General features: G+C 34.4%; 1 protein-coding gene across 14 annotated transcripts in view; it reads right to left on the bottom strand.

Annotated features, from left to right (window-relative positions):
* PHF14 (PHD finger protein 14) overlaps nucleotides 1–26,924 on the bottom strand; it is a 203,732-nt gene that overhangs the window by 109,454 nt on the left and 67,354 nt on the right. For 13 of the 14 annotated variants that reach the window (XR_006335056.1, XR_006335055.1, XM_043873421.1 and 10 more), the window contains exons 15-16: nucleotides 3,392–3,442; nucleotides 3,152–3,273 (exon numbers count right to left, since the gene is read on the bottom strand). Coding sequence is in view for 12 of the 14 variants with exons in the window: in XM_043873421.1 (XP_043729356.1) it covers nucleotides 3,152–3,273; nucleotides 3,392–3,442 (173 nt within the window). In the remaining 2 variants the exon portion in view is untranslated. Of the gene's footprint in view, nucleotides 1–442; nucleotides 624–3,151; nucleotides 3,274–3,391; nucleotides 3,443–26,924 lie in introns of those variants that run through there. The other variant, XM_043873433.1, reaches the window with a different exon arrangement.

The following is a 26,924-nucleotide window of genomic DNA, read 5'->3' as shown; positions in this document are numbered from 1 at the left end:
TCATCCTTAAGACACTGATAATTTTCATATTTCCCATGTTTAGAAGAAATAGTTGGTCAAATCATTTTGGGTACCATGTTTCAACAAATTCAAATTTTTTGTCTCCCTATTCCAAGAATAATCATATACAAAAACAGGACAAGCACATTCTCTGAAAGGTAAAAAAATATGCATTAGTATTATTAATGTAACATATTTACCAACTAGAACCCTTATTTCAGAGCACACATACATGTATTCTTTGAATTATGAAGTATTAATAATACCACTGCCCTACTATCTTATACAGAATAACTCACAAAGCTTGTAATGGAGCACAGCATGATTGTGGTCATGTACAAGAGAGGAAAAAACCAAGACACACAAATTCTAAATTGCTTGTCAAAGAATAACATTTGGAACCTACTATTACAGGTAATTGACAAATTGAATGCAACTTTCTCATGATATTAAAAAAAATTATACATATAAATTAACATATACACATTTACAAATAACTGAAAAAGCCAGGAACATCATAAGAACTTTTTATATAGCCTGAATTACATAGAGAAGTGTGGTTTCAAAATCAAAGCTGCTGAACAGCCGATTCCAGTGAGTCATGTACATTAGTTCAAAGTAACCTGAGAAAATACAGTATATTCAACATAATATTAGTAATTAAATTATGACCCAAGAAGTTTAATTTTATAAGAGGACTTAATAAACATATATAATAAATAATATGACCAAGCACTGAAATATATCTTCAGGGAAATAAAAGGTTAATTTAAAATGTCTTAAAAGTAAAGTTAAAAAAATAGCATGTGTACATATTTAAGATGCAACTTAATCATAAAAGTGTGGGTTTTGGGGAGAGGGGTTTGCAAACAATGATGGTACCAATTACAAAATAAGAGAGATCTTAGGGGAAATGGTAGATACTGGCTTATAAGCATACCTCTTTAAACACATGAAATTCTACATAAAATTCTTCTTTAACCCAAGAGCAATGTGCTTAAACTAAATGTGTGTGTATGTGTATATAAAATATAGATAAAATATATATATGTATTTTTAAAGAACAATCACATTAGAACTATAAAACATTTTATGGCAAGGCTTTATATCCAGCTTATTTTGTTCTCAGAGCATTATTAAGATATAATGTTTATAAAACACTTAATTCCCTCTTCATTACCTCTAAAATCATTGCAGAAAATCTAATATTATCTGCTTAACAAGGCAACACTAAGGAAGAAGATTTGTATATCCATCATTTCTAGATTAACAAAAATATCTTTACCTTCCAGAAGGCTTTCACAAAAATCCGACACTGGAATGTTATAATAATGCAAATGAGGATGAAAATTTTATAATAGGAACTGATTAAATAAATGAGAGGAAAGGCTAATAATAGTAAAAAATGTTTATCAAGAATCAAAGAAAGATGATACTTATTTTTTCTTTTTTAAGACAACTATAAAATATTGTCCTGGAGATACTCTTGTTATAAAGTGGTTTTTAAGATGAAAATTGTATTTACTTCTTAGGTTCTTTTTTTCAAATACATGACCCAATAAATAAAATAAAAACCTGACAAAAACATATAGAGTCTATAGCAAAAAGGCCTGCATCAGTCTACTATCTTAAAAAAATAGATAGGATGTAGATATTTACATAGATTTTAATAGTTATAAAAAGAATAACCAGCTCTCTTAACTATTGCTTCCAAATAATCATGCCCCACAATGCCACTCTCAACCCCCAAGGGTATTTTCTTCTAGACTGAATTTTTGTTCATTATGTAAGAGTGCTTTTACATTTTTTCTTTTATTTATTTGTTGTTTTATGCATTCCAGTATGTTATGCTTATGCTTGGGATTTCTTTTTTTATATAAATCAGAAAATCATGTTGTGATGAGAATTATTCATGGGTCTCTTCTGATACTGCAACTAATTTACCCTAAACTTAAACAAGCTTAATCTCCAGGAAAGCTCTCATGATATTCTACATAAACTATTTCAAAAAACAGTGGTCTAATAATACAGACTTTTTCAAGTTTGCTGAAGCATTTTTTATTTCTTCACTGGAATTTATACTTTTTCTATCTCAATGATGGCATAAAGAAGTCATGAAATCTAAAACCACATGCCTTTAATTTAAGAAATTAAAACAAGCAAATTATACTTCTAATGACAAATAAATGACATCATTTTGGAAGCAAATATTTAAAATCTTATAAAGGTATTAATACACATTAACTAATAATTTTTGAATCATTTAATTTCTATGCCATAAATTAGTCAGGGGTTTATCAAAAGACAATGTTTGAAGGAAATCAGAAAGTGCTCCCATAACATACTAAAAAATTCTTTGTGACTCCGTCCTTTGAAAGAGGATACCTCTTTTTAGATGAGGTCTCCTTTTTATCACCCACCCACTGCTTCATCTCACTGAAAGCAGCACAATTTCATCATTTCAGCAAGAGAGGCAAAGGGCTAAAATTAGCAGTTTCTGAACCCTCAGGAATAGCCACTATGCCATATCACCTGAGATTCCTGATTAGATTATGTCTGATTAAAAAAAAAAAAAAAAGTAACAAAACAAAACAAAGAAACAAAGAAGAAAACAAAACAGAAAACAAAAAATATCTATCTAGGCCATCTTTTCACCTTTCTTTATTTCATAAGAGAGAAGCATTTAACACATTTTTTTTGAAAAATGAAAAAGTACTAACAAAGCTCGTGTCAATAAAAAGTATTTCTTGTCATTACTGCTAAAAAACTTACCAACTTTTATATGCTAACAAAACTCAGTAATTTTATTGCTTTATAAGATAAAACATAATAACCTTAGCTCAAAGAGTATAGATCAAATTATTTTTGTGGCCTCTATCTATATATAGAACATAGTCAACTTCTCATGTCGAGGGAAAATTAATTCTCTTTTGTTCAAAATCCAGACTATCACTCTTAACTATATCTAAATCCAGAGAATAACCATGTGTAGCACATTGGATGAAACTTATTTCTGATGTACTTTTTTCACTAAATAAGATTTTAAGAAAGGTCCTATACTGTGATTTTTCCCCCCATTATGTCTGTGATGAAAGAATGATTAGGATGGAACCTTAATCCCCTAAAGACAAAGTCTCAGCATCCAGCTTACCTGACAAGATTTTCATTGTCTCCAGTTCCCTTGCAAGTTGCACATTCAGTTCGTAAATCTTCAGCCTTGGGCTTCTTTTGTAACACAGACTGCCTTTGTCTTCTCTCTCTAGGAACTCTTTCCTGTCATACATGGAAGAAACAAAATATAAAATCACGATATGAGGAAAACAGAAATAATTTTAAGCAAGGAAGTTTCTCAAAGTTTAAACTATGCAAAATATGCTTAACTTATTCCAACCTCATGTTTTTCTTCCTCAGGAATGAAGCTTCGTTTTCGTCCTCTGGTTCTCTAAAAGAAAAGAAAGAAAGAAAGAAAAATCCACAAAAATATCCAATGTTTAATTAACAGTAAAAATAAATTTTCTCGGTTAAATGTTACTGTTTAGGTTAAGCACTTGGAAAGTTAGCAGCACTTCTAATTAATGCAGTACTTGCTCTATTGCACTTTGTTACAATTTATATCACAGAAAATAAAAATATGACAAATTAAGTACAGCCTACAGTAACAGTGCTTTACTTTTAAATAAAAAATATCTAAAAAGAAAAATAAGCTACAAAATTAGCTTGAAGATTTATGAACACCATAGATGTCATACTATGATGATTTATGAAGAACATTTAAACTTTCATAACTTACCATATATGACTTCTAGAGCTAAACCTGGACTCACACTACATCTATTGTATGCCTCTGTGTGTGTGTGTATGTTTGTGTGCTGCACAAACATGTCTGAGTAACAAAGAATCAATTTTTAATAGCTATGAAACAAGTGGGAGGCAAAGGTCTCAGATGTCTCCCAATCCAGTTAAAATAAAATTAACTAAAACATGGTATAGGTGACTTGAGCTTATTTATTTAAAATTCTTAAAATTTATACCCTGTATTTCAGAATACATTTACCATGTCAAAGACAACATTCGTATGTTTTAAAGTAATACAAGTACAATAGTATTTGCAGCCCATATGTTAAAAATCTTGACCCATGTAGCACAGACTCTGGAGATTTATAATTCTCATGTGAAGATCACTGTTCTTAAGAGAGAATGAAGAGAAAGGAGGAACTGCTTTCAAAAATTACTTTGTCTGACTGCTGAGATCAAGGAACATTATTCCCAAGTTATAGTAGACACCAAACAATTCTAAATTACTGTCATTTCAATTTTCCAGAGTACCAAGTCACTTGTTATTTAGTACCCTGGCCAACTACATCCTGTTTAATCTGCCCCTCGAGGAGAAGGGGGCAACAGAGGATGAGATAGTTGAATGGTATCATTGACTCAATGGGTATGAGTTTGAGCAAACTCAGGGACATAGTGAAGGACAGGGAAGCCTGGCCAGCTGCAGTCCATGGGATTACAAAGAGTCTGACACAACTGGGCAACTGAACAACAGATAAGCAAGAGTTAACTAAATCAGTCATTTAAAATAAGTAAATTTAAAGACAACATATTCAATTACATTTATACTGTCGATCAGTATATTTTGATTATATTATAGAAGAAATTAGGAAGAAAAAGTAAGGTACTCAGGGAAAGGTTTCAAATGCAGTCCACATTGGACATGACTGGGTGACTGAGCGCACATACATCTAATTTTAATTCCAAAGAATTAGTACTAAGCCTTGCTTCTCAAAATATGAATCATGGTTCATAAGCACTGGCATCCACTGGGAGTTAGTTAGAAATGAAGAATCTCATGCCCACAACAACACACTGAATTAGAACTTGTCTTTTCACAAGATCCTCAAGTCAGTCATACACACATTAAAGTTTGAAAATAGCCTTTAATATTGACAACACTTTCCCAAGTTCTAATTAAAACCTTAACGGCTAGCTCTTTGTATAGTCATCTTTCCCTTCTACGGCATTCCTTCCTTTTATGCTTCAAATTCTGTCCCCATACACAATTTCTCCCAAAACTGATAAGGACCATGTCATATTCATCTTTACAGACCCAATCAAACTAAATATAATGCATATTACATAGAAATTCAATAAATTTGTTTAAAATAAAACAAATATAAGTATTTGGATTGAAACTACAAATGAATACACCAGATAATACAAATAACACTGACAAAAAGGATAAATTATTGTTCCCTTCTCTAATAATCTATTTTCAATTTGCAAAAATTATGCATAGAGCCATTTCAATAAGGTGATCAAAATTAATCACCACTATCAAAGGAAAAATATAAAAATTACTTATTTTATTTCTATGAACATCTAAAGAATGTTCAAAGGCCTTCACACATTTCCATATTTCTCTTCATTCAACCCATCTTTTGTTGAGTCATCTAGTTTTTGAATCATCTACTCATTGATTTAATTTTTAAAGTATATATATCAATTCTCCAAGTTCATGTTCGCAGTTCTTTTAAAAATATATAATTATTTACCATTTCTGATTAATACTTCAAATTTTCAAACATCTGGTTTGATTCCATCAATTGGAAGCTTTACATACCTATGAAAGAGCTAATCTTTAGGTAGGTTGGTAAGAAGTCCAGGGCCCTCAAGGAGGAAGGGGTCCAGGGCCCTTGAGGAGAAAGGCGTCTGGGGCTCTCAAGGAGGAGAAAAGGACAAAGATTTTTTTCCTACATAGCTTTGTCTTAGTCAATATAACAATCTATCTTGCTCAAGGACATGTTTCTCCTTAACAAGAACCTTGTGACTAATCTTGTTATCTTAAGACATATATTGTGGCATATTGTGGGAGTGGGTCTGGTGAGACCTTTCTATTGTTAGTTCTAACCCTGTTAATTTAAGATGTATGCTGTGGGAGCCGGTCTGGTAAAAGTATATAAGGCCTTGATAAGATTAGTGAGTTGGATGCACTATCCTTCCCCTTTCTGATGTCTATGTCAAAAACTTTCTCTCCCTTTTTATACTTTAATAAAACTCTGCTACACAAAAGCTCCTGAGTGATCAAGCCTGGTTCCTGGTCCTGAAACTAAACCTTCTTTGGAGATCACAAGTCTGCTGCAATTACCATCATAAAGCATAATGCCACACTGATCCTATCTCACAACCACAGTTACATATCTCTACATTTATAAATTCTGTTTTATATTTTATGAAAGTAGTATTTTTAAGTGAATAAACATTTATAATTATCTAAGTCATTTTAACTTAAGTGTATATATTACAAGAAGGTAATCATTTATGTATTCCTGTAGTAATTTTAAATAACTAAATACAAGAAACCAACATAAATAATTTCTAGCCAGAAAAACAAGGTTGTTACTAGCAACATCAAATTATAGCATCTTAGAATTCTGAGAAAGCAGGTCACAGAAGTAACTTGATCAGCTGTGATCACACAGCTGATAACTGACTGAAGGTGAACTTCAAACCCAGGTCTCACAACTCTCAATTCAGTGATTTTTCTTGCATGATAAATCCAAGATTAATAATTTAATCCCACATAGAGATGAGTAAAACTATCAAAAGAAAGCAAATGTCTTATTCTCACTTGATAGTTAAATAAACTAACACTCTGACGTCTAAATGAAGTTCTTACATTTTGAAACACGTAAATGAGACAAAAGAGACAAATCTACCCAAAGGAGAGGAGACCTCAATACCTCAAGCTGACTCTATGTTCCACCCGATTTGGTACCCCATACATACAATGACTAACATGATCCGTTACCAAAGTGACTTATAGCAAGCTTCTTTAGCAAATATAACTAGCATTTCCAAAAGTTAAAAATAAGAGGATTTAATCCAAACAGAATGCTTCACAATATCAAGTCCCTCAGCCAAGAAAATACTGAGAGTAGTGGGTTTTCCCCCTAGTTTTAACGACGTGCCAGCAACTGTAACTGTTGTAACTCACGCCAGTCTACAAACATAACAGACAAAATGTGTTAAACATGGTATCTTTAGTGAATCAAAAACGTAAGGGGAGTTAAAAAGGAGGAGAAATGACAGGAAAAACAAAAAGTTTGCCTCATCCAACAAGTTTAAATAATCCAAGAGCTTGCCGCATCTTAGATGTACATAAGTATTCATAACCAGGTGGTCATTTCATGGTATACATTGAGCCTGACACTACTTTAAGAGAGAAACAAGATAAAGCAGAAGGGAGAACATAGTGCATGGGAGAAGGAAAAAAATTACTTAACAAGTATGTGCTTTAGATCTTAACACAGATATATTGTCTAGATGTTCCAAATGATTGAAAGGTTATTTCCAAATTGTGCTTCCTTTTCAATTATTACACTCTTAAAAGTAAATGAAAGTTTGAAAATCATTCCAAATCTTAACACGCTCCTATGTTTTTCTTCTTTGTTGTTTTTGAAGAACTTTATTTGCTCAGGGAACACTGACTTTCTGAGCTGCTTAGATCAGCTCAGCCAGACCTGGCTCTATCCGTCTTTGACACATTTACTTGAAAACAGGAGTTAATAAAAACACCCACAAAGAGTGGCATAATATTAGAGACAATGTATCTAAGTTAGGAAAGAATAAAACATTTGTAGCTATAAGCATCATTTTAATAGCACATTCATCTGAAATAAATATTTCAGTAACTTCACTCATTTGGACTAATAAACATGTAACAAATTTTAATTAATTAAATTAATCCTGGGTTATTTTAATTTATAATTAAGTCCGATGTACGATTATTTTCCCAAGGTTAGAATGACTCACTTCACAAATGAACTAAATTTAAAACTAAAAGACAGTGTCTCAACATCTTTGACATCATTAAGATGGATTTCACATAGTCATTTGTGCACTGATTTCTCTGTTTGACACACCTTTTTGATGACAAATCATCATTTACACAGATGACAATAAATAAGCCACATGTGGTTAGACAAAACGAAGAATGCCTTCCTATGTAATTTATATATAAAAAGATAAAATGCTTATTTATTAACAAAATTCAAAATTCAATGTTAATTGGGACAATTAAACCTTGAAAAACCTCTGTCACGCTGAAATAGCTTCAGATTTATGCTGAGGAATAAATGTCAGGGCTGTCTTGCACTGTTCAAAATGCTTCAATGAAATACATATACAGCATATATTTTTTTTCCCTTAAAAATAAGTATTTGTTTTCCAATTAAAAAATACATTAAAAACAATCATATATTAAAACTCATAAAATATTCAAAAGAAAAATGTTATACACATAAACAATGTGTGAACAAAGCACCATCTGTTTCTGTTGGCTATAGGCATACAACAGATGGAATGGTGATCACCAAAAATGAGTGTTTTCCCTTCTTGTCAACTGACTAGAGTTTATTTTTACCTAATTTATATTAACCAGGTTGGGAAAATAGGTGGAAAATAAAAAGAATATCATGACTAGTTTCACTTAACACTATAAATAAAATAACCACAAGCCTAAAAAGGTAAAATAAAAGCTACATTTTATATAACAAATGTTTCTGTAACACCCTTCTCATAGGTAATGGCATATTCAAAATAAGGAAAGTCCTGAAGCTCCACCTAGTCCTGTTCTCTTTATTTCATACACCTGGAAATAAATAAAAATGATGAATTTCCAAAAGGCAAAAAGCGTAACAGCAGCCTGTGGGTTCTGAACATGATTACTTGACATAAGGACACCCGCAGTGGCTCTCTTCCAAGTAGCCAAGGTGAATTAAGCATGGTTTAGTTCACCAAAAAATTTTTTGCCTAGGTTTCTTCTAAGGATCTACAACAGACACACAGATTATATAATCTGTTTAGTACTTCAGAGGTCGCCTTGGGTGTGATAATAAACTAAGAAATAACTCTGATATCTAAAGCCCAGGTACATAATCCTTTCTTCCCAGAACTATATTAATTAATCAAAATCATTAGCATAAGATAACAAATTAAGACTTGGGCAAGGAATGCCTAGTTGCCTTTAGTCATTTCAATAGGGCTGAATCCAATGTTTCTATTATTTCTACTAACTAGCATCTAAAAATTGTATGTATGAAAAACATATTCCAGATTTTAAAATTTTCTGTTAAAATAGACTATACAACAGACATAAAACATATGTGTATGTGTAAAACTATTTTAAAAACAAACAAAAGCAGACTCTCAGATATTTGATTATCTTTCAAATGAAGCTTGCCACTTATAACAGACTACTGATTTGTTAAGTGAAATGGAAAACAGATTAACTGTGTTTAAGTCTATTTCTAGAATAATGATCTAAAAAGGTGAATTCTGAAATAAACATGGCTTCAGTCAAAGCTGCTAAAAAGTACTTTGACATTTTACTGCATTTATCTTTCCAAAAAAGGAGATACATAAAACAATATGAAAATGTATGAGACAGAAAGAAAGATCTGACAACTTCAAAGAGAGAAGAAGATGATACATTGTGTGTCAGAGGATGGAGAGATAGTCCCAACAAGCCCCTGTGGCACTTGTATAAAAGATGAAAAGTCACCAGATGACACAGAGTGTATAGAAAACGAAAAGAAAATATGAAAGCTTTCAAGTTACATTAAAGTTATTAGAAAATATGCCAAAAAGTACAAACATCAATTTTAAAGTAACTTCAAAAGGAACACGGGTAAGCTAATTTATATTTTCTTCAAAAGTAATTTCCTTGCCTAAAAGCAAGTGAAAAGTTTCTACATTAAAAAAAAAAATGCAGAGAAAATGTCTAAATAACAAGATACTTAAAGGGAAGGCTGCCTTTCGAGTAATTCTATAGTTTCACCAAAGAAATATGATTAAGACATACAAGGAGAAACAAACTAACTCCCTTCCTAACAATTAAGGGCTAGGGAAAAGACTTTCAAAGTATAATAAGCTTCTGATACATAGCAAAAGTGGAAAAGGACTCACTGGTAAAACACACACTAAGTACCTACTGTAATAGGTAACAAACACACAGCGGTGAACAGGACAGCCTCTGTCCATTTGGGTTCAGAACAGATAATTAAATGTATAATTATAAATTTGGAAAGGGCAACGAAGGTGAAGCATAAAAATGAAGTCACACACTGTGCAAATCTTTAATCAAAACTCTTCTAAAATTCAAGTCAGCCATAATTTATACTCTTAATAATGATACAAAGTTGATATAAAACTACATTCACCTTAAAGATGGGTATGGAGAAAATGCCTAACAAAATTGGAAAAAAATCATTCTCGAAGGAACACACTTACATGTGACACCGGTGACCTCAGGAAAGAATGGAAAAAGAAAGAGTTCAGATAGGCAAGAAAAAAGAATCAAGGACAGCAGCAAACACATTACTAAAATAACAAAGGAGGTGGGAAAGATACTGGAATTGTAATGAAGGCATGAGGTACCTAGATACCCAGGTTGCTAAGTAACTGTGAGAATAAAGATGGTAATTGGATTAGAAATGTAGAAAAGAAACCCACAACATACTGAGGGCACATTAATTTACTTTTAATCATGATTATTTCATATACATGAATCTTAAAATTAAAATCAAATATTATTTCATATAATCTCTACTCAATGCAGAAAAGCCACGGTTATTCCAGATAACAAGGCAGAATGTTCCATATAAGACAGTTCTAATTATCAGTTCCAGTTTTACTATCCAAACATCCTAGCATTCAGGTAATAGAAGTTTAAATATTTAAAGATAAATGAACAGGTCTTTATTATGTAAAGAGTCTCTGTTCATTCATCTGTTAAGCTAATAAACATACCAAAAAAAAAAAATTATAAAGTAACAAGGGCAGCAAAATCAAATAACTTTATGGGAATAATCTTTCAACTAATTACTCCTCAGAGTACTTTTCCAGAACTTCATCACACTATCACATTAAGTTTTACTTTCTTAGATCATAAGAGCTAAAATTGAGGGATAATGGCAATAATGACACAGATTAATAATGCTTTACAACAGATCTATAATCTGTCACTTTTCATTTGTTTAGGAGTCCAACTACAACGTCATTTTTGCACTAGTAGTAGAAAACAGATAACAGAAAAGTAGAAGGGGCTGCATCATTTCTTTTTCTTTTAAAATATCAACAGTGTCATTAGCAAACAAAGAAATGCGTATCAAAACCACAATGACATACCCTAAGTGTTCCTGGGCTAAAATCAAGGTGTTGGCAGGCTGCATTCCTTTCTGGAGATTCTAGGAAGAGAATCACTTTGCTTGCTTTTCTATCTCCAAGAGACTGCCAGCATTCTTTGGCCCCTTCATCTACAAAGGCTGTACATCTCTGACTCATAGTCTACAGTCACATCTCCCTCTTACTTTCAGTTCAGCCATGTCCAACTCTTTACTACCCCATGGATTGCAGCACACCAGGCTGCCCTGTCCAACACTAACTCCCAGAGCTTGCTCAAACTCCCATCTATCGAGTTTGTGATGCCTTCCAACCATCTCATCCTCTCTTGTCCCCTTCTCCTCCTGCCTTCAATCTTTCCTAACAGCAGGGTCATTTCCAATGAGTCAAATTCTTCGCATCAGATGGCCAAAGTATTGGAATTTCAGCTTCAGCATCAGTCCTTCCAATGAATATTCAGGATTTCCTTTACGATTGACTGGTCTAATCTCCTTGCAGTCCAAGGGACTCTCAAAAGTCTTCTCCAACACCACAGTTCAAAAGCATCAATTCTTCGGTGCTCAGCTTTCTTTATAGTCCAACTCTCAAATCCATCAGAGAAGGCAATGGCAAGCCACTCCAGTACTCTTGCCTAGAAAATCCCATGAACGAAGGAGCCTGGTGGGCTGCAGTTCATGGGGTCACTACGAGTTGGACATGACTGAGAGACTTCACTTTCACTTTTCACTTTCACACATTGGAGAAGGAAATGGCAACCCACTCCAGTGTTCTTGCCTGGAGAATCCCAGGGACGGGGGAGCCTGGTGGGCTGACGTCTATGGGGCCGCACAGAGTCGGACACGACTGAAGCGACTTAGCAACAGCAGCAGCAGCATATCCATACATGACCACTGGAAAAACCATAGCTTTGACTAGACGGAGCTTTGTTGGCAAAGTAATGTCTCTGCTTTTTAATATGCTGTCTAGGTTTGTCATAACTTTTCTTCCAAGGAGCAAGTGTCTTTTAATTTCATGGCTACAGTCACTATCCACAGTGATTGTGGAGCCCAAGACAATAAAATTCTCTGTTTCCACTGTTTCCCCACCTATTTGCCATGAAGTGATGGGGCCAGATGCCACGATCTCCCACCAGAGACTGACCCAGACTTGCCCGTGAGTGTCCAGGAGTCTCTGGCAGAGGCATGGGTCGGCGGCCCGCTGCAGGGTCAGGGGCACTGAGTGCAGCATCGCACGCATGGGACCTTCTGAAGGGGGTCCCCATTATCTTCATTACCTCCACATTTTGGCCTCAGGTCAAATAACAGGAAGGGAACATAGCCCCCGCCCACCATCAGAAAATTGGATTAAAGATTTACTGAGCATGGCCCCGCCCATCAGAACAAGACCCAGTTTCCTCCTCAGTCAGTCTCTCCCATCAGGAAACTTCCATAAACCTCTTATTCTTTTCCATCAGAGGGCAGACAGAAGGAAAACCACAATCACAGAAAACTAACCAAACTGATCACATGGACCACAGCCTTGTCTAATTCAATGAAACCGTGAGTCAGGCCATGTAGGGCCATCCAAGATGGATGGGTCATGGTGGAGAGTTCTGACAAAACATGGTCCACTGGAGAAGGGAATAGCAAACCACTTCAGTATTCTTGCCTTGAGAACCCCATGAACAATATGAAAATGAAAAAGATAGGACACTGAAAGATGAACTCCCTAGGTCAATAGGTGCCCCATATGCTACAGATCAGTGGAGACATAACTCCAGAAAGAATGAAGAGACAGAGCCAAACCAAAACCAACACCCAGTTGTGGACATGACTGGTGATGGAAGTAAAGTCCAATGCTATAAAGAGCAATATTGCACAGGAACCTGGACTGTTAGGTCCATGAATCAAGGCAAATTAGAAGTAATCACACAGGAGATGGCAAGAGTGAACATCAACATTTTAGGAATCAGTGAACTGGATTAGGTGAATTTAACTCAGATGACCATTATGACTACTACTATGGGCAAGAACCCCTTAGAAGAAATGGAGTAGCCATCATGGTCAACAAAAGATTGAGCCCATATAATATTGTTTAATCTTCCCATCTCATGATCCATAACTTTAATTATATCTGCAAAGCCCCTTTTGCCAAGGTAACACATAAAAATGCTCTGGGGATTAGGACATGGACATCTTTGTGGGGATAGGGGAATTATTCTGCCTATAACACTGTGGAAATCAAATGTACACACTTAATGAGCTTATTAAAGCTCTCATTCTACAGATGGAAATGGGGCATTTAACAGTAGTAACACTTGAAAAATAAACCCCTAAGTATATTACAATCACATAAACTCGCATACTATTATTCTCAATGGTGAAAAACTAAAAGCATTTCCTCTAAGATCAGGAACAAGACAAGGATGCTCCCTCTCAACACTCTTACTCAACACAGTTTTGGAAGTCCTAGCTAAGGCAGTCAGAGAAGAAATAAAAGGAATCCAGATCAGAAATGAAGAAGTAAAACTCTATTTGCAGACAACATAATATTATACATAGAAAACCCAAAAGATACTATCAGGAAATTACTAGAGCTAATCAATGAACTTTAAGTAAAGTCACAGGATATAAAATTAATACACAGAAATCACTTGCATTCCTACACACTGACAATGAAAAATCTGAAAGCGAAAATAAGGAATCAGTCCCATATATCACTGCAACAAAAAGAATAAAACGCTGAGGAATGAACCTACCTAAGAGACAAAAGAGCTTATATACAGAAACTATAAGATGCTAATGAAGGAAATCAAAGATGACATAAACAGATGGAGAGACATTCCATGTTTCTGGGTTGGAAGAATCAATACTGTGAAAATGACTATACTACCAAATGCAATCTTTGGATTCAATGCAATCCCTATCAAATAACCAATGGCATTTTTCACAATAAGAACAAAATATTTCACAATTCATATGGAAACACATAAGACCCTGAATAGCCAAAGCAATTTCGAGAAAGAAGAATTTTGCTAGAGGAATCAGCCTTCCTGACTTCAAACTATACTACAAAGCTAAAGTCATCAAGACATATGGTACTGGCACAAAAACAGAACTATAGACCAATGGAATGAGATAAAAGTCCAGAGATAAACCCAAGCACCTATGGGTACCTTATCTTTGACAAAGGAAGCAAGAATATACAATGGAGAAAAGATAGTCTCTTCAATCAGTGGTGCTAGGAAAACCAGACAGCTACACTTTAAAAAATGTAATTAGAACACTGCCTAATACCATACACAAAGATAAACTCAAAATGGAGTAAAGATCTAAATGAAAGATCAGAAAGTATATAACTCTTAGAGGAAACACAGGCGGAACACTCTATGACATAAATCACAGCAATATCCCTATGACCTACCTCCTAGAGTAGTGGAAATAAATACAAACAAGTGGGATCTCATTAAACTTAAAAGCTTTTGCACAGCAAACTATAAACAAGGTGAAAAGACAACTCTCAGAATGGGAGAAAATAATAACAAATGAAACAACTGAGAAAGGATTAATTACCAAAATATACAACCCGCTCATGCAACTCAATACCAGAAAAACAATCCAATCAGAAAGTGGGCAGAAGATCTAAACTGACATTTCTCCAAAGAACCTATAGATGGCTAATAAACACATGAAAGGATGCTCAACATTGCTCATTATTAGAGAACCTACAGTAAGATATCATCTCACACCAATCACAATGGCCATGATAAAAAATTCTACAAATAATAAATGCTGGAGAGGGTGTAGAGAAAAGGGAACCCTGTTGTACTGTTGGTGGGAACATAAATTGATACAGTCACTATGAAAGACAGTATGGAGATTCCTTAAAAAACTAGGAATAAAACTACCATATGACCCAACAGTCACACTACTGAGGAAACCATAATTTAAAAAGACACATTTACCCCAGTGTTCACTGCAGCACTATTTACAATAGCTAGGACATGGAAGCAACCTAGATGTCCATCAACAGATGAATGGATAAAGAAGCTGTGGTGAATACATACAATGGAATATTACTCCGCCATAAAAAGGAACACATTTGAGTCAGTTGTAATGAGGTGGATAAACCTAGAACCTAGTATACAGAGTGAAGTAAGTCAGAAAGAGAAAAACAAGTATCACATATTAATGCATAAATATGGAATCTAGAAAGATGGTACTGATGACCTCATTTGCAGGGCAGCAGTGGAGACGCAGACACAGAGAACAGACTTGTGGACACAGGGCAGGTAAGAGAGTGGGACGAATGGAGAGAGTGGCATGGAAACACATACACTACCAATGTAAAAGAGATAGCCAGTGGGAATGTGCTATATGACTCGCGGAACTCAACCCGGGGCTCTGTGATAACCTAAAGGGGTGAGATGGGGTCGGAGGTCAGAGGAAAATTCAAGAGAGAGGGGACATACATTTAAGGATGGCTGATTCACGCTGATGTATGGCAGCAACCAACACCACGTTGTAAAGCAATTATCCTTCAATTAAAAATATGTAAGTTAAAAAAAAGATTAAGAAATAAAATGCTACTTTGGATGATACTTCAGTAATATGAAGATATAAGGATTTCACTTCCTTTCTGTGTAGTCAAGAGATTACCCCTCTCCCATAGGACACAGGAGGTGTATTCTCTGGAGAAAAAGAACCAGAGACTCTGTACAAGGGGTTTTCAGGCACAGAGAAGGAAGCAATGAGGTAGCAAACATAAACCAGGAAGCACTAATGCAATTCTGCTTTCTAAACCATGAGGCCCTTAGCCCCTCTCTCCTCACCTTTCCAAGATCCTGACAGTCAAAATTACACCTATCAATGAGGAGATGAGAGACTACCTCTACTGAATTAATGTGGAAAAAAGCTATAGATACTGACATTTAGGGAGTTTCCAAAGAAAAAGCCCTGTGATCATAAAATCAACCTTTGGGGGAAACAATGGGCTCACCAGCCCTACAGGAACTTAATTACCTTTTTTAAAACAAAATATGAGTGGATGACTCCAAAGATTCCTAGGCATCTGAAAGCTTCAACATGAAAAAGATGAACATGAATAGAAATGAGGAAACCCAATGCAGAATACAGAAAAAAACTAAAAATTATAATATTCATAAGGATATAAAAGAAGTTTTTGTAATCATGAAATAAGAATACTTGCTGTTTTTTAAAGAAATTTGCTATTAAAAGAAACAATGAAAGTACATGGTCATCCTAAATGAGAAAGAGAAAATCTTAAGAGTTTCAAGAGAAGGAAAAAAAGAAATGCAGAAAGCAATACTAGGAGCCAGGAGTCAGTCAAGTAATACTTAAGAAAAAATATGTAGTATTTTATACACAGCCAAATAAGTAATGAAATACATTAAAATATTTATTTTTAGACATATAAGATCTCAAAAAACTTACCTCTTATTAATCTTAACTCAATAAGTCATTGAAAGAGTTGCCCCATCAAGTTAAGGGACTAAGTGAAAAAAAAAAAAAACAAAACTGAAATGCAAGGAACAGGAAATTTCATCTTTCAAAGGTGAAAAGAATTCCCAGGATGATGATGAAACAGAGTTCAAGGTTAACATTAAAAAAAAAAAAAAAACTCACATTAGAACTGGAGGAAAAAGGTCTAAGAGAAAATATTTAAGAAATTATATGATATATGTGACTATATGGAAGACAGTGTATCAGAAATATTTTACAAGGTAGCTGAAGGTTGTGAGAAGACAGTCTTAGATTTAAAAATAAATTACAAACACAATGAAAGGCAAAGAGTTTATTTTTAAAACTATTCACTCCTTTCTTTAAAAATAAACTGAATAAGAATCCTCAAAATTTAATTAGTGAGATAACCTGACTGTATTCTTCCCTTCGGCACCCGCCTCACTCTTGCCTACCCAGCCTTAGACCAGTAATAGGGCAAAAAGTGTGTCAGTGTTAAGTTCATAAAGTGTTTATAGAGTTATTCTGTTGTTCTTCGTATTTTATCTCTGGAAAGTTAATATCATGAAGAAGTCAATATAAACCTGGCTAAGTAAAAAAATCAAATGTTACCTTGGAAATGAAACAAAAGGAGAACTTAAAAATTTTTTTTAAAATAAAATCATGAAAATAAGTTATCCTATACATCTGGTGACCCACTTTCTTGGAATCATTCACACAATTTTTTCAGAAGGAGACAGTTACAAAGGTAACTGCCAGAAAGGGAAAAGATAAAGGTTACCAACAAATGTGATCTTTAAAAATAAAACAGAACTAAAAACTCTAAAATAGTTACAAAATACCACCAAAATTTCCAGATTATTTGAATGTCAATGTGTATATTTTAACCCTCCTATAAACAGTCTTATGGATAGAAAATAAATACAATTGTGAAATTTAGAAAGAGACTTTTGGTTCTAGGAAAGATTGCCTATCATCTATTTTATAAATGAGGATAATGAGTGCAAACAAGATAAGTAAATTACTTATTCAAGGTCACACAAAGGGTTACTGGCAGACTATGGACTAGAATTCTAATCTACCATGTCCAGGAACTTTCCACCACACACCATGCTATCTTTCAGGTTTCGAGGCTATCTAAAACACTCAAGAATTTGATTTTGTACCATTTATCTTTTAAAGGAAATAACGCTACAAAGAAATTGTCCTAGAGAGGAAAATACCATTACAGTTTCAATGGTTGGTTATTTTCCCAAGCATAATTAGAAGTCATAACAAATATAAGATATTTTCAACTAAATAAATACAAGAAAGGTATTTAAGTTCAAAAAAAAAACCTCTTCAATCAATATAGTAATGATCAAAATTTCCTTAACACAGGAATAATTTAAAGAGAAATGAGCTATCCTAAAAAAATGTTCATATCTATTTATATGAAAAAATTAAGTAACTGAAATATTAAGAGACTTTTTGCTGAAGGTGCTTTAACTCATTTATCATCAATAATTTTAATTGATAAGTAAATCTGTACTAACATTAGCTATTAAGATTTGATCCAATTAACTTATTTAAAAATTTGCAGTTACTAATGCATACTCATAAAATGCATACTCATAAATGCATACTCATAAAAACATGTAAGAAAGACACAGGTGTTAAATGATAACCATATGTGGTTCAAAATTTTTACATTACATTTTATGCTAAAGTATCCAAAGCTTTTACACGTGTTCAGCTTGCTGTTACTTTAAAAATTTCAACTTCTTTAATACCAAGGTTTTTAGCAGTGGAAAATAAGGACTTTCTCAGCCAGTAGAATACTTTCCTACTATTGACAGCAATAATAGTCAAGTTGTCATCTTTGTTGCTTATCTCAATCTTCTGTCTTTCCTCTTCCATTTCTGTTAGCATGTTACCTGCAAGTGTAATTTAATGTCCCCCTCATATGGACACTTTACCTTCTAGTTTATAAAATATTACATTATTTGAGGGTCAACTTTCTATCAGCATATTTCTTTGAGGACACAGACCATGTCTTCATTTTAGTGTTCCATTCAGCATCTATTGCCCAGTGCCTTACCTCATTAGTTGTTCAATGGATATATGTTGAAAAAATTAATCTGATCATGGTTCAAGAGTAGGACAAGGAGTCACAAAGACCACAGAACATGGAAGGACCTAGATATCCATGTAGCCAATTTTTACTGCTTAATATATAGAACTATTCACCTCAGGAAAAAATATGACCAAAGTGCTCATGTAAAAGGTAATTCCCTACAATTTTGACAACTGTGAAGAAAATGTAACATCAATTCATGTTCTTATATACTACAAACAAAAGTTCATCTTTACTGCACTCTGAAAGCTTACCCAAGAGGACAAAATTAATTAAAGATCAAGCCACTGAGGCTGAGAATTGTGTTGCATGCATTACAAGTCACTGTCTACCCTCTACATGATGTGAGATAAAGCTGGAAATAAGCAAAATCAGAGAAGATGAAATAACTACAGAATTACTGGGATCTCTAAAGATCTGAGGAAGCACTTAAGTCTTAAAACTAGAATATTATTAAATCGTAAAACAGTCTGTCTGATCAGTTCAGTTCAGTTCAGTTGCGTCTGACTCTTTGTGACCCCATGAACCGCACCACGCCAGGCCTCCCTGTCCATCACCAGCTCCTGGAGTCCACCCAAACTCATGTCCATTGAGTCGGTGATGCCATCCAACCATCTCATCCTCTGTCGTCCCCTTCTCCTCCTGCCCTCAATCTTTCCCAGTATCAGGGTCTTTTCAGTGAGTCAGCTCTTCGCATGAGGTGGCCAAAGTATCTGAGTTTCGGCTTCAACATCAGTCCTTCCAATGAACACCCAGGACTGATCTCCTTTAGGATGGACTGGATGGATCTTCTTGCAGTCCAAGGGATTGAAAGTAAATGTATCACTTATTAGTAAAACAGCAACCCACAAGGTCAACAGTATTACAAGTTGTTCTGGCTCAATGACAGAGAAACAAACTGGAAAGGTGGAAGAAGGAAAAATAAACTATTTGAAATTAGTAAAAAGAAAGTACTATAATAAAAAGTCAGAGTTGAAAGGTATTACATTGTCTTCTGTAATATAAGAATCAAAGGGAAAACACTATGTGAAGTATGGTCATTTTACATTTAAAGGTGGAAAGAAAAGGGAGTAAGGGATGGGGTGGGGGAAGGAGTCTGGAAGTGTTGCTTTTTATGGCACCTACCACAGGCAAAGTATCACCGCATGAAGCTGCAGTTGGTTACTACGCTAGATCGTCTGTGGTCAATCTGGCAGGCACACCACCACCACCACCACCACCGTGTTCATGCAGCCTCAGGCTGGAAACCACATTTCCCTCAATATCCTGGTCTGCACAGTTTCATGACAGTACCTCATATTTGAAGCAGATAAGTAAAGTGAAGGCCAGTTTTTCTCAAGAAGTAACAGGGCTCAGGTGCTTGGGTTTTTCAGATGCTGCAGCCTTGCAGACCTTTACATCAGCTCCCACTTCACAGTCCTGACAGGCTTTGTAGACCTTCCCACAAATACTCACTATTCTACCCACTTACTACCAGTGATGTTCAGGCTGAGGTCTTCACCGAAGTTCTCTATCTAATGTTAGCTCCTACCCTCTGCTCAGTGCTTCAGGATAATTTCATCAACAGTCTCTCTGCTGTTCAGCAGAGCTCCTCCAACCCATGGTGATCTCTTCTTGACATTCAGGCCCTCACCTGTGGTATAAGGCCAGAATTCTTTATAGAATGCCTTCCATTCTCCGGACCAGATCCTTAGTTACTAAGCTGCTGGAAGCATGAAGGTCCTGTGATTCTAGCCCAAGAAAAGTCCAGGAAAGGATCTTGTCTAGAAAGGCAGCCTAATAAAGTAGTTAAAGGGCTCAGGAGCTAGTAGTTAAATCTGATTCTTGGTTCTACCACTTTGAAGCTGGATGTCCTTAGATAGGTAACTTAAACTCTCTGCCTCAGTTTCTCATTTGGCAATGATATTTAGCAATGGCAATGAAATTAGTAACTAATTCACAGGGTAGCTATGGCAAATGAATAAAATTAAATACATACTAAACAACAGGTAGTTCTGTGAAAAATACCGTTGGTAGCTTGATAGGGATTGCATTGAATCTATAGACTGCTTTGGGTAGAATAGCCATTTTGACAATATTGATTCTTCCAATCCATGAACACGGTATGTTTCTCCATCTGTTTGTGTCCTCTTTGATTTCTTTCATCAGTGTTTTATAGTTTTCTATGTATAGGTCTTTTGTTTCTTTAGGTAGATATACTCCTAAGTATTTTATTCTTTTTGTTGCAATGGTGAATGGTATTGTTTCCTTAATTTCTCTTTCTGTTTTTTCATTGTTAGTATATAGGAATGCAAGGGCTCAATTCCAGAAAAATAAATGACCCAATCAAAAAATGGGCCAAAGAACTAAACAGACATTTCTCCAAAGAAGACATACAGATGGCTAACAAACACATGAAAAGATGCTCAACATCACTCATTATTAGAGAAATGCAAATCAAAACCACAATGAGGTACCATTACACGCCAGTCAGGATGGCTGCTATCCAAAAGTCTACAAGCAATAAATGCTGGAGAGGGTGTGGAGAAAAGGGAACCCTCTTACACTGTTGGTGGGAACGCAAACTAGTACAGCTGCTATGGAGAACAGTGTGGAGATTTCTTAAAAAACTGGAAATAGAACTGCCATATGACCCAGCAATACCACTTCTGGGCATACACACAGAGGAAACCAGATCTGAAAGAGACACATGCACCCCAATGTTCATCGCAGCACTGTTTATAACAGCCAGGACATGGAAGCAACCTAGATGCCCATCAGCAGATGAATGGATAAGGAAGCTGTGGTACATATACACCATGGAATATTACTCAGCCATTAAAAAGAATTCATTTGAATCAGTCCTAATGAGATGGATGAAACTGGAGCCCCTTATACAGAGTGAAGTAAGCCAGAAAGATAAAGAACATTACAGCATACTAACACATATGTATGGAATTTAGAAAGATGGTAATGATAACCCTATATGCAAAACAGAAAAAGAGACACAGAAATACAGAACAGACTTTTGAACTCTGTGGGAGAAGGTGAGGGTGGGATGTTTCAAAAGAACAGCATGTATATTATCTATGGTGAAACAGATCACCAGCCCAGGTGGGATGCATGAGACAAGTGCTCGGGCCTGGTGCACTGGGAAGACCCAGAGGAATCGGGTGGAGAGGGAGGTGGGAGGGGGGATTGGGATGGGGAATACGTGTAAATCTATGGCTGATTCATATCAATGTATGACAAAACCCACTGAAATGTTGTGAAGTAATTAGCCTCCAACTAATAAAAAAAAAAAAAAAAAAACACACAACGCACACAAACCCATAAAAAAAAAAAAAAAACCAAACAGGTAAAGTTTCTTAAAATATGCTTTTCAACCCTCTTCCTTCTTTAAACTTACTCCTCCTATTTGTACCCAGTAATAAAAGAGAATAATGGTTACTAAGACACTGAAATACTGGAGATGGGATATTTATGAGTCAATGGAAGAAGTGTTACCAAGTCTTATCTCTGGAGCAGGAAACAATATGTGAAGAATTTTATAAAATCACATCATTCCTGTTTTATTTATTAATACTTGAATTATATGCTATGTGTCTTGAACCATCTCCATACTACTTTTCTGTATGACTCATTCATCATTTTTTTTCTTGTTCTCTGACAGATACACCTATAGAAATGTCAAATAATCAAAGTTCAAAATATATACCCTTCTTATAACGATAGATTCAAGGCATGTGAATTGGGTTGGAGAAAGGGAATTCTGGGAAAAGAGTTATAAGAGACTGGATTTTTAAATTTCTTACAACAAAAAAAGTATTCACATTACATTTATAGTTAAAACTTAATTTAAAAATTATTCTAACATTCAGAATGCTAAATTTCAGAAACACTGATATTTAGCAATTAAATATGAGAAAACATTAAAATACAAAACAGAGAATCTCCATGTTTGTATTGGAAGGATATTTTCTGAAAGTATACTATTTTCATTCTTATACAAATAGCTCTTTTAACCCATTTGAAAAAAAAAATAACACTAAATCTTTAATGTTATAATTTTTGTCAAGTAACTTTTCTGGTTAATCTTTTTATGATCTTTGGGTAGAAAATATTTCTAATAGAAAAAATAATACTGAGACTACTTGCTTTGAAAAGTATCTACATTTTATTAAATCTACTGTCTCAAAACAAGATATATCCCTTCAGACTTCTGTATATTCTTATTAAGGAAATCAGAGAAGAATGAAATAAAAAATGAATTTCTTCAGTATCCAAATAATAAGAATAAAGTAGGTTAAACAAAGTGTTCTACTCCCTGTTGCACCCTTTGGTCATAATAAATAGCAACTGCCTGTCAGCAGGAGAAAGTGGATGCCAATTCTCTAGTAGTCGCTTTGCTTTGCACAAAAGAGGCATTAGAGCACAAAGATTGAGTCTATGGGCTCATCTGTCTTAAGAGTGACCAAACCAAGCAAACAAATCAAAAAGATATTCACTGCTTAATCAAAAAAGTTGAGATGTAACAAGACAAATGTTTTAGGGGAATTTGGGATAACTAGTTAGGAAAGGAAAAAATGTAAAGAAAGCCACCATGCACTTCTCCAATTTCACTCAATACTCCTTTTTTTCCCACAACGGGCTTCACAGTACTCCATGTGGTAGAAAGAATACAAACCAAAACAGAGAACAATAAAATAAACATATAAAGGCAGCTCACACATACACATGCCATCAGTGTACTTATTGATTTGCAGCTTCTAATTTTTTTTCTTTTTGATTTTTTAAGATATCAATTTCCTCAAGGTAAAATAATCTTAAAAAAAATAAAAAATAAAAAAAAAAATAAAAAAAAAAAAAAAAAAAAATAATCTTCAAATGTTTTATTAACTTCTACAGCATTATACTGTGATTGACAAGAGTGTTGCCAACTCTCCTGCACAAGCTTGAAAAGGAAAACAGTTCACAACAGTTCAGTTTCACACCAATTGAAAGTACAAAGAAAAAGTGTTAAATGTAATATTGAATGTGAAGGAACTCAGTTTTAAGAGTCAGTAGGTGGCTATGTGTCTGGCTGCTCATAGGTAACACTATGCTATGGAAAGACACATGACCATTCTGGTACCAGATGAGAGTACCACATTCCCAACTACGTTATCTAATGATCAAATGTTTTTACAACTATTCCATTTGCACCACAACTGTATGCTCTTCTACAGACCTCAGAAAAGACACTACTTCTTAATTCAGCTATCTGGGTGCAATTCCTATTCTACTCACTATCTGTAAGATCACAGGTAAATTACTGAAGGTTTCTGTGCCTGAGTAATACATAAGTTGTAATAGCTAAATACTAATTTTTTTAAGGGGGAGTAGGATGGAGGATTACTACAGTGTCTGGTATATGATCAACCCTCAGAAAATGTTACGTATTATTACTATTAAACTATTCTTTGTAAGAGTAAATATATACTCACATCCACTTCTGACTTATCTACCTTTGAAAAATGTTATGAAGTAAAATAGCCAAAGGTCAAATAATAGGAAGAAATATAAAATAATAAGGTACTTGGATTTATTAGCAGTATAGATAAAAAGACGTTAAATTATTACCAGCAACACACTAGTATTTACTCAAATATTCCAACACATGAATGCCTTCCTTCTCCCTTTTACTCCCTCACTACCATGATGCTATTTTTAAACATAAAGATATAAAGTATATTAATAAAGTATGTTTATAAAGTATAAAAGGAGAGAAATTAATAACAGAGGATAAGGAAAACTATTCAATGAAAATGGAACTTCAATCCATAGCAGCTCTGATCATTTTTTGTTTTCAATGGTTCTTGGACAAAGAGATTAAAGTTCTGTCCACTTAATTATACTGTAAAGTCTTAATTTTTTTTTAAATAAAATCATTCTAACAGAATATCAATTCATACACCCCACAATATGGGTTTCTGAAAGAAGATGAAATCATTTCAACTAGCATGAAAGAACCCCAAACTACTTTTCTAAAAATTATGCTATCACTATAATCTAACGGAACATAACAAATTTGACAGAAATGGAAACTTAGAGAACAAATGATCATTTGAACTGTTTTACTGAGTGAGATACTATTTTGAAATGAGAAAATGAAGTTTGAGGTCTGTCATGAATCCTGTATGTCACAAGGGTAAATTTTTCTTCAAAATTTTCATAGAATAATATGACTACTGTAAAATGAACTTTTACACAAAGAAACTAGAGAGAAAGAATATGATGAAAGGCACTGGACTAAACTGGAAAACTTAAAAACTTCCTTATAATTCTAGGCTAAAAAGCAGACAGGTAAATTAGAAAAAAATTGAATCTTGTTTTAAGTAATACTAAACTATAGACTTACAAATATCACTATAATACATACAAAATTTCCCTCTATATGATAACTCCAAAGTTAATGCTAATATCATTCCTAAAGATGTCTTTAAACAACAAAGAAACTAGAAAAAATGTTCCCTAAGAAGATAATCTATGCAAACACAGACATAAGAAGTAATAACAGCTTTTTCTCTAAGATCTTAAGAACAGCCGCAGATAATATCACCAAAGAGTTACAGAAGAATATTTTAGAAATAGAAACAAGCAGGCTTATTTAAAGAAGTAAAATTCTCTCTCATTCAACTGTAAACAAAATATATTTGTGAAATCTAAAAAATGTTTTAAACTAGTGGAAATTATAAAAAAAACTATTTCAAGTTCATCAATTTAGAGCATCCAAAACTAAATATTTCAATTATCTAAAAGATAACAATTCCCAGATTCACCTCATCAATTTCAAATGAGGCTATAACACAAAACTGAATGAAATAATCCAGGTTATTTCTCTTAAATAAAATCTTTTAAGTGATTATAATATAGATGGTTACTACAGATTAAAAAAAAAAAAAAAAAACTTTTAAGAAAACTGTTACTGTAAGGGAAAGAAAAAATAAAGCAAAAACCAAACAGATAACAAAACAGGTGAATGATGACAACTATCCCTAAAAGTATATTTACATCTCCCTTAGGGATAGGCAGATTTGTAAAATGTGCCTGCCTTGGCTCAAGGTAAGAAAGTGAAAAATGTCTCCCCTAAGAATTCATAACCGCAAGCCATTGCTCAGCTTTGGAGTAGAAATTAATGATACTCATGAAGTGGAAGAGACACACAGGACAAACTTTTATTAAAATGGCCTTAGGCTGGTAGAGCTCCCAGGCACCTGCTAATAACTAATATAAATGTTTTTTGGAAAAAATTTTTAAAACTTTGACCTGAGAGAATTTTTATAAGAAATAGGCTAACAACCTGATAGAAAAGCTGAATAAGATATGCACATACAACCAACCAAAAATACATAGATGCTCTAAGTCAACTAAGTATTGAGAGAAATGCAAAATAAAATGACTCTCTACTATTTACATTTATCACAATGGAAAGCATTATAACACTGGACAAACCAAGTTTGGCAGAAAAAGCAACATCACTCATTGCTGGTATAAGTGTAACCTGGTTTAGAAAATATTGCACTTACCCAGCAAAACTGAAGATGCCAATATCCTGTAACTAAGCAAATCCATGCTTTGCTATATACCCTAACTCCTTGTTACCAAGCTGCAGAAGAGATTTAGAAAAATATTTAAAGTGAAATTGTTTATAAAAGCAAAAAGATGGAGGGCTTCCCTGGTGGCTCAGAATTCACCTGCAGGTGCAGGAGACACAGGTTTGAGCCTTCATCTGGGAAGACCCCACATTCCAGGGAGCAGCAAAGCTTGTGCACCACAACTGTGGAGTCTGTTCTCTAGCGCCCGGGAGCCACAGCCCAGGCAGCAGCTGAAGCCCGTGCAGAGCACGTGCTCTGCAACAGAAAAGCCATCAGAATGAGAAACCCTCACCCCACAACTACAGAGTAGCCCCTCCGTGCAACAACTAGAGAAAAGCCCACGGAGCAATAAAGGCCCAGCACAGCTAAAAATAAATAAATAAAATTATTGTAAGTAAAAAAACGGAAACAAAACTGCCAAACTATTACTTCGCCAACAATGGTCTGTCTAGTCAAGGCTATGGTTTTTCCAGTGGTCATGTACAGTTGTAAGAGTTGGACTATAAAGAAAGCTGAGCGCCAAAGAATTGATGCTTTTGAACTGTGGTGTTG

This window comes from Cervus elaphus, chromosome 18, assembly GCF_910594005.1.
Source record: "Cervus elaphus chromosome 18, mCerEla1.1, whole genome shotgun sequence".
NCBI lineage: Eukaryota > Metazoa > Chordata > Mammalia > Artiodactyla > Cervidae > Cervus > Cervus elaphus.
Note: the sequence above shows the minus strand (reverse complement) of the source record. Positions and strands in the feature narration are given on the sequence as shown.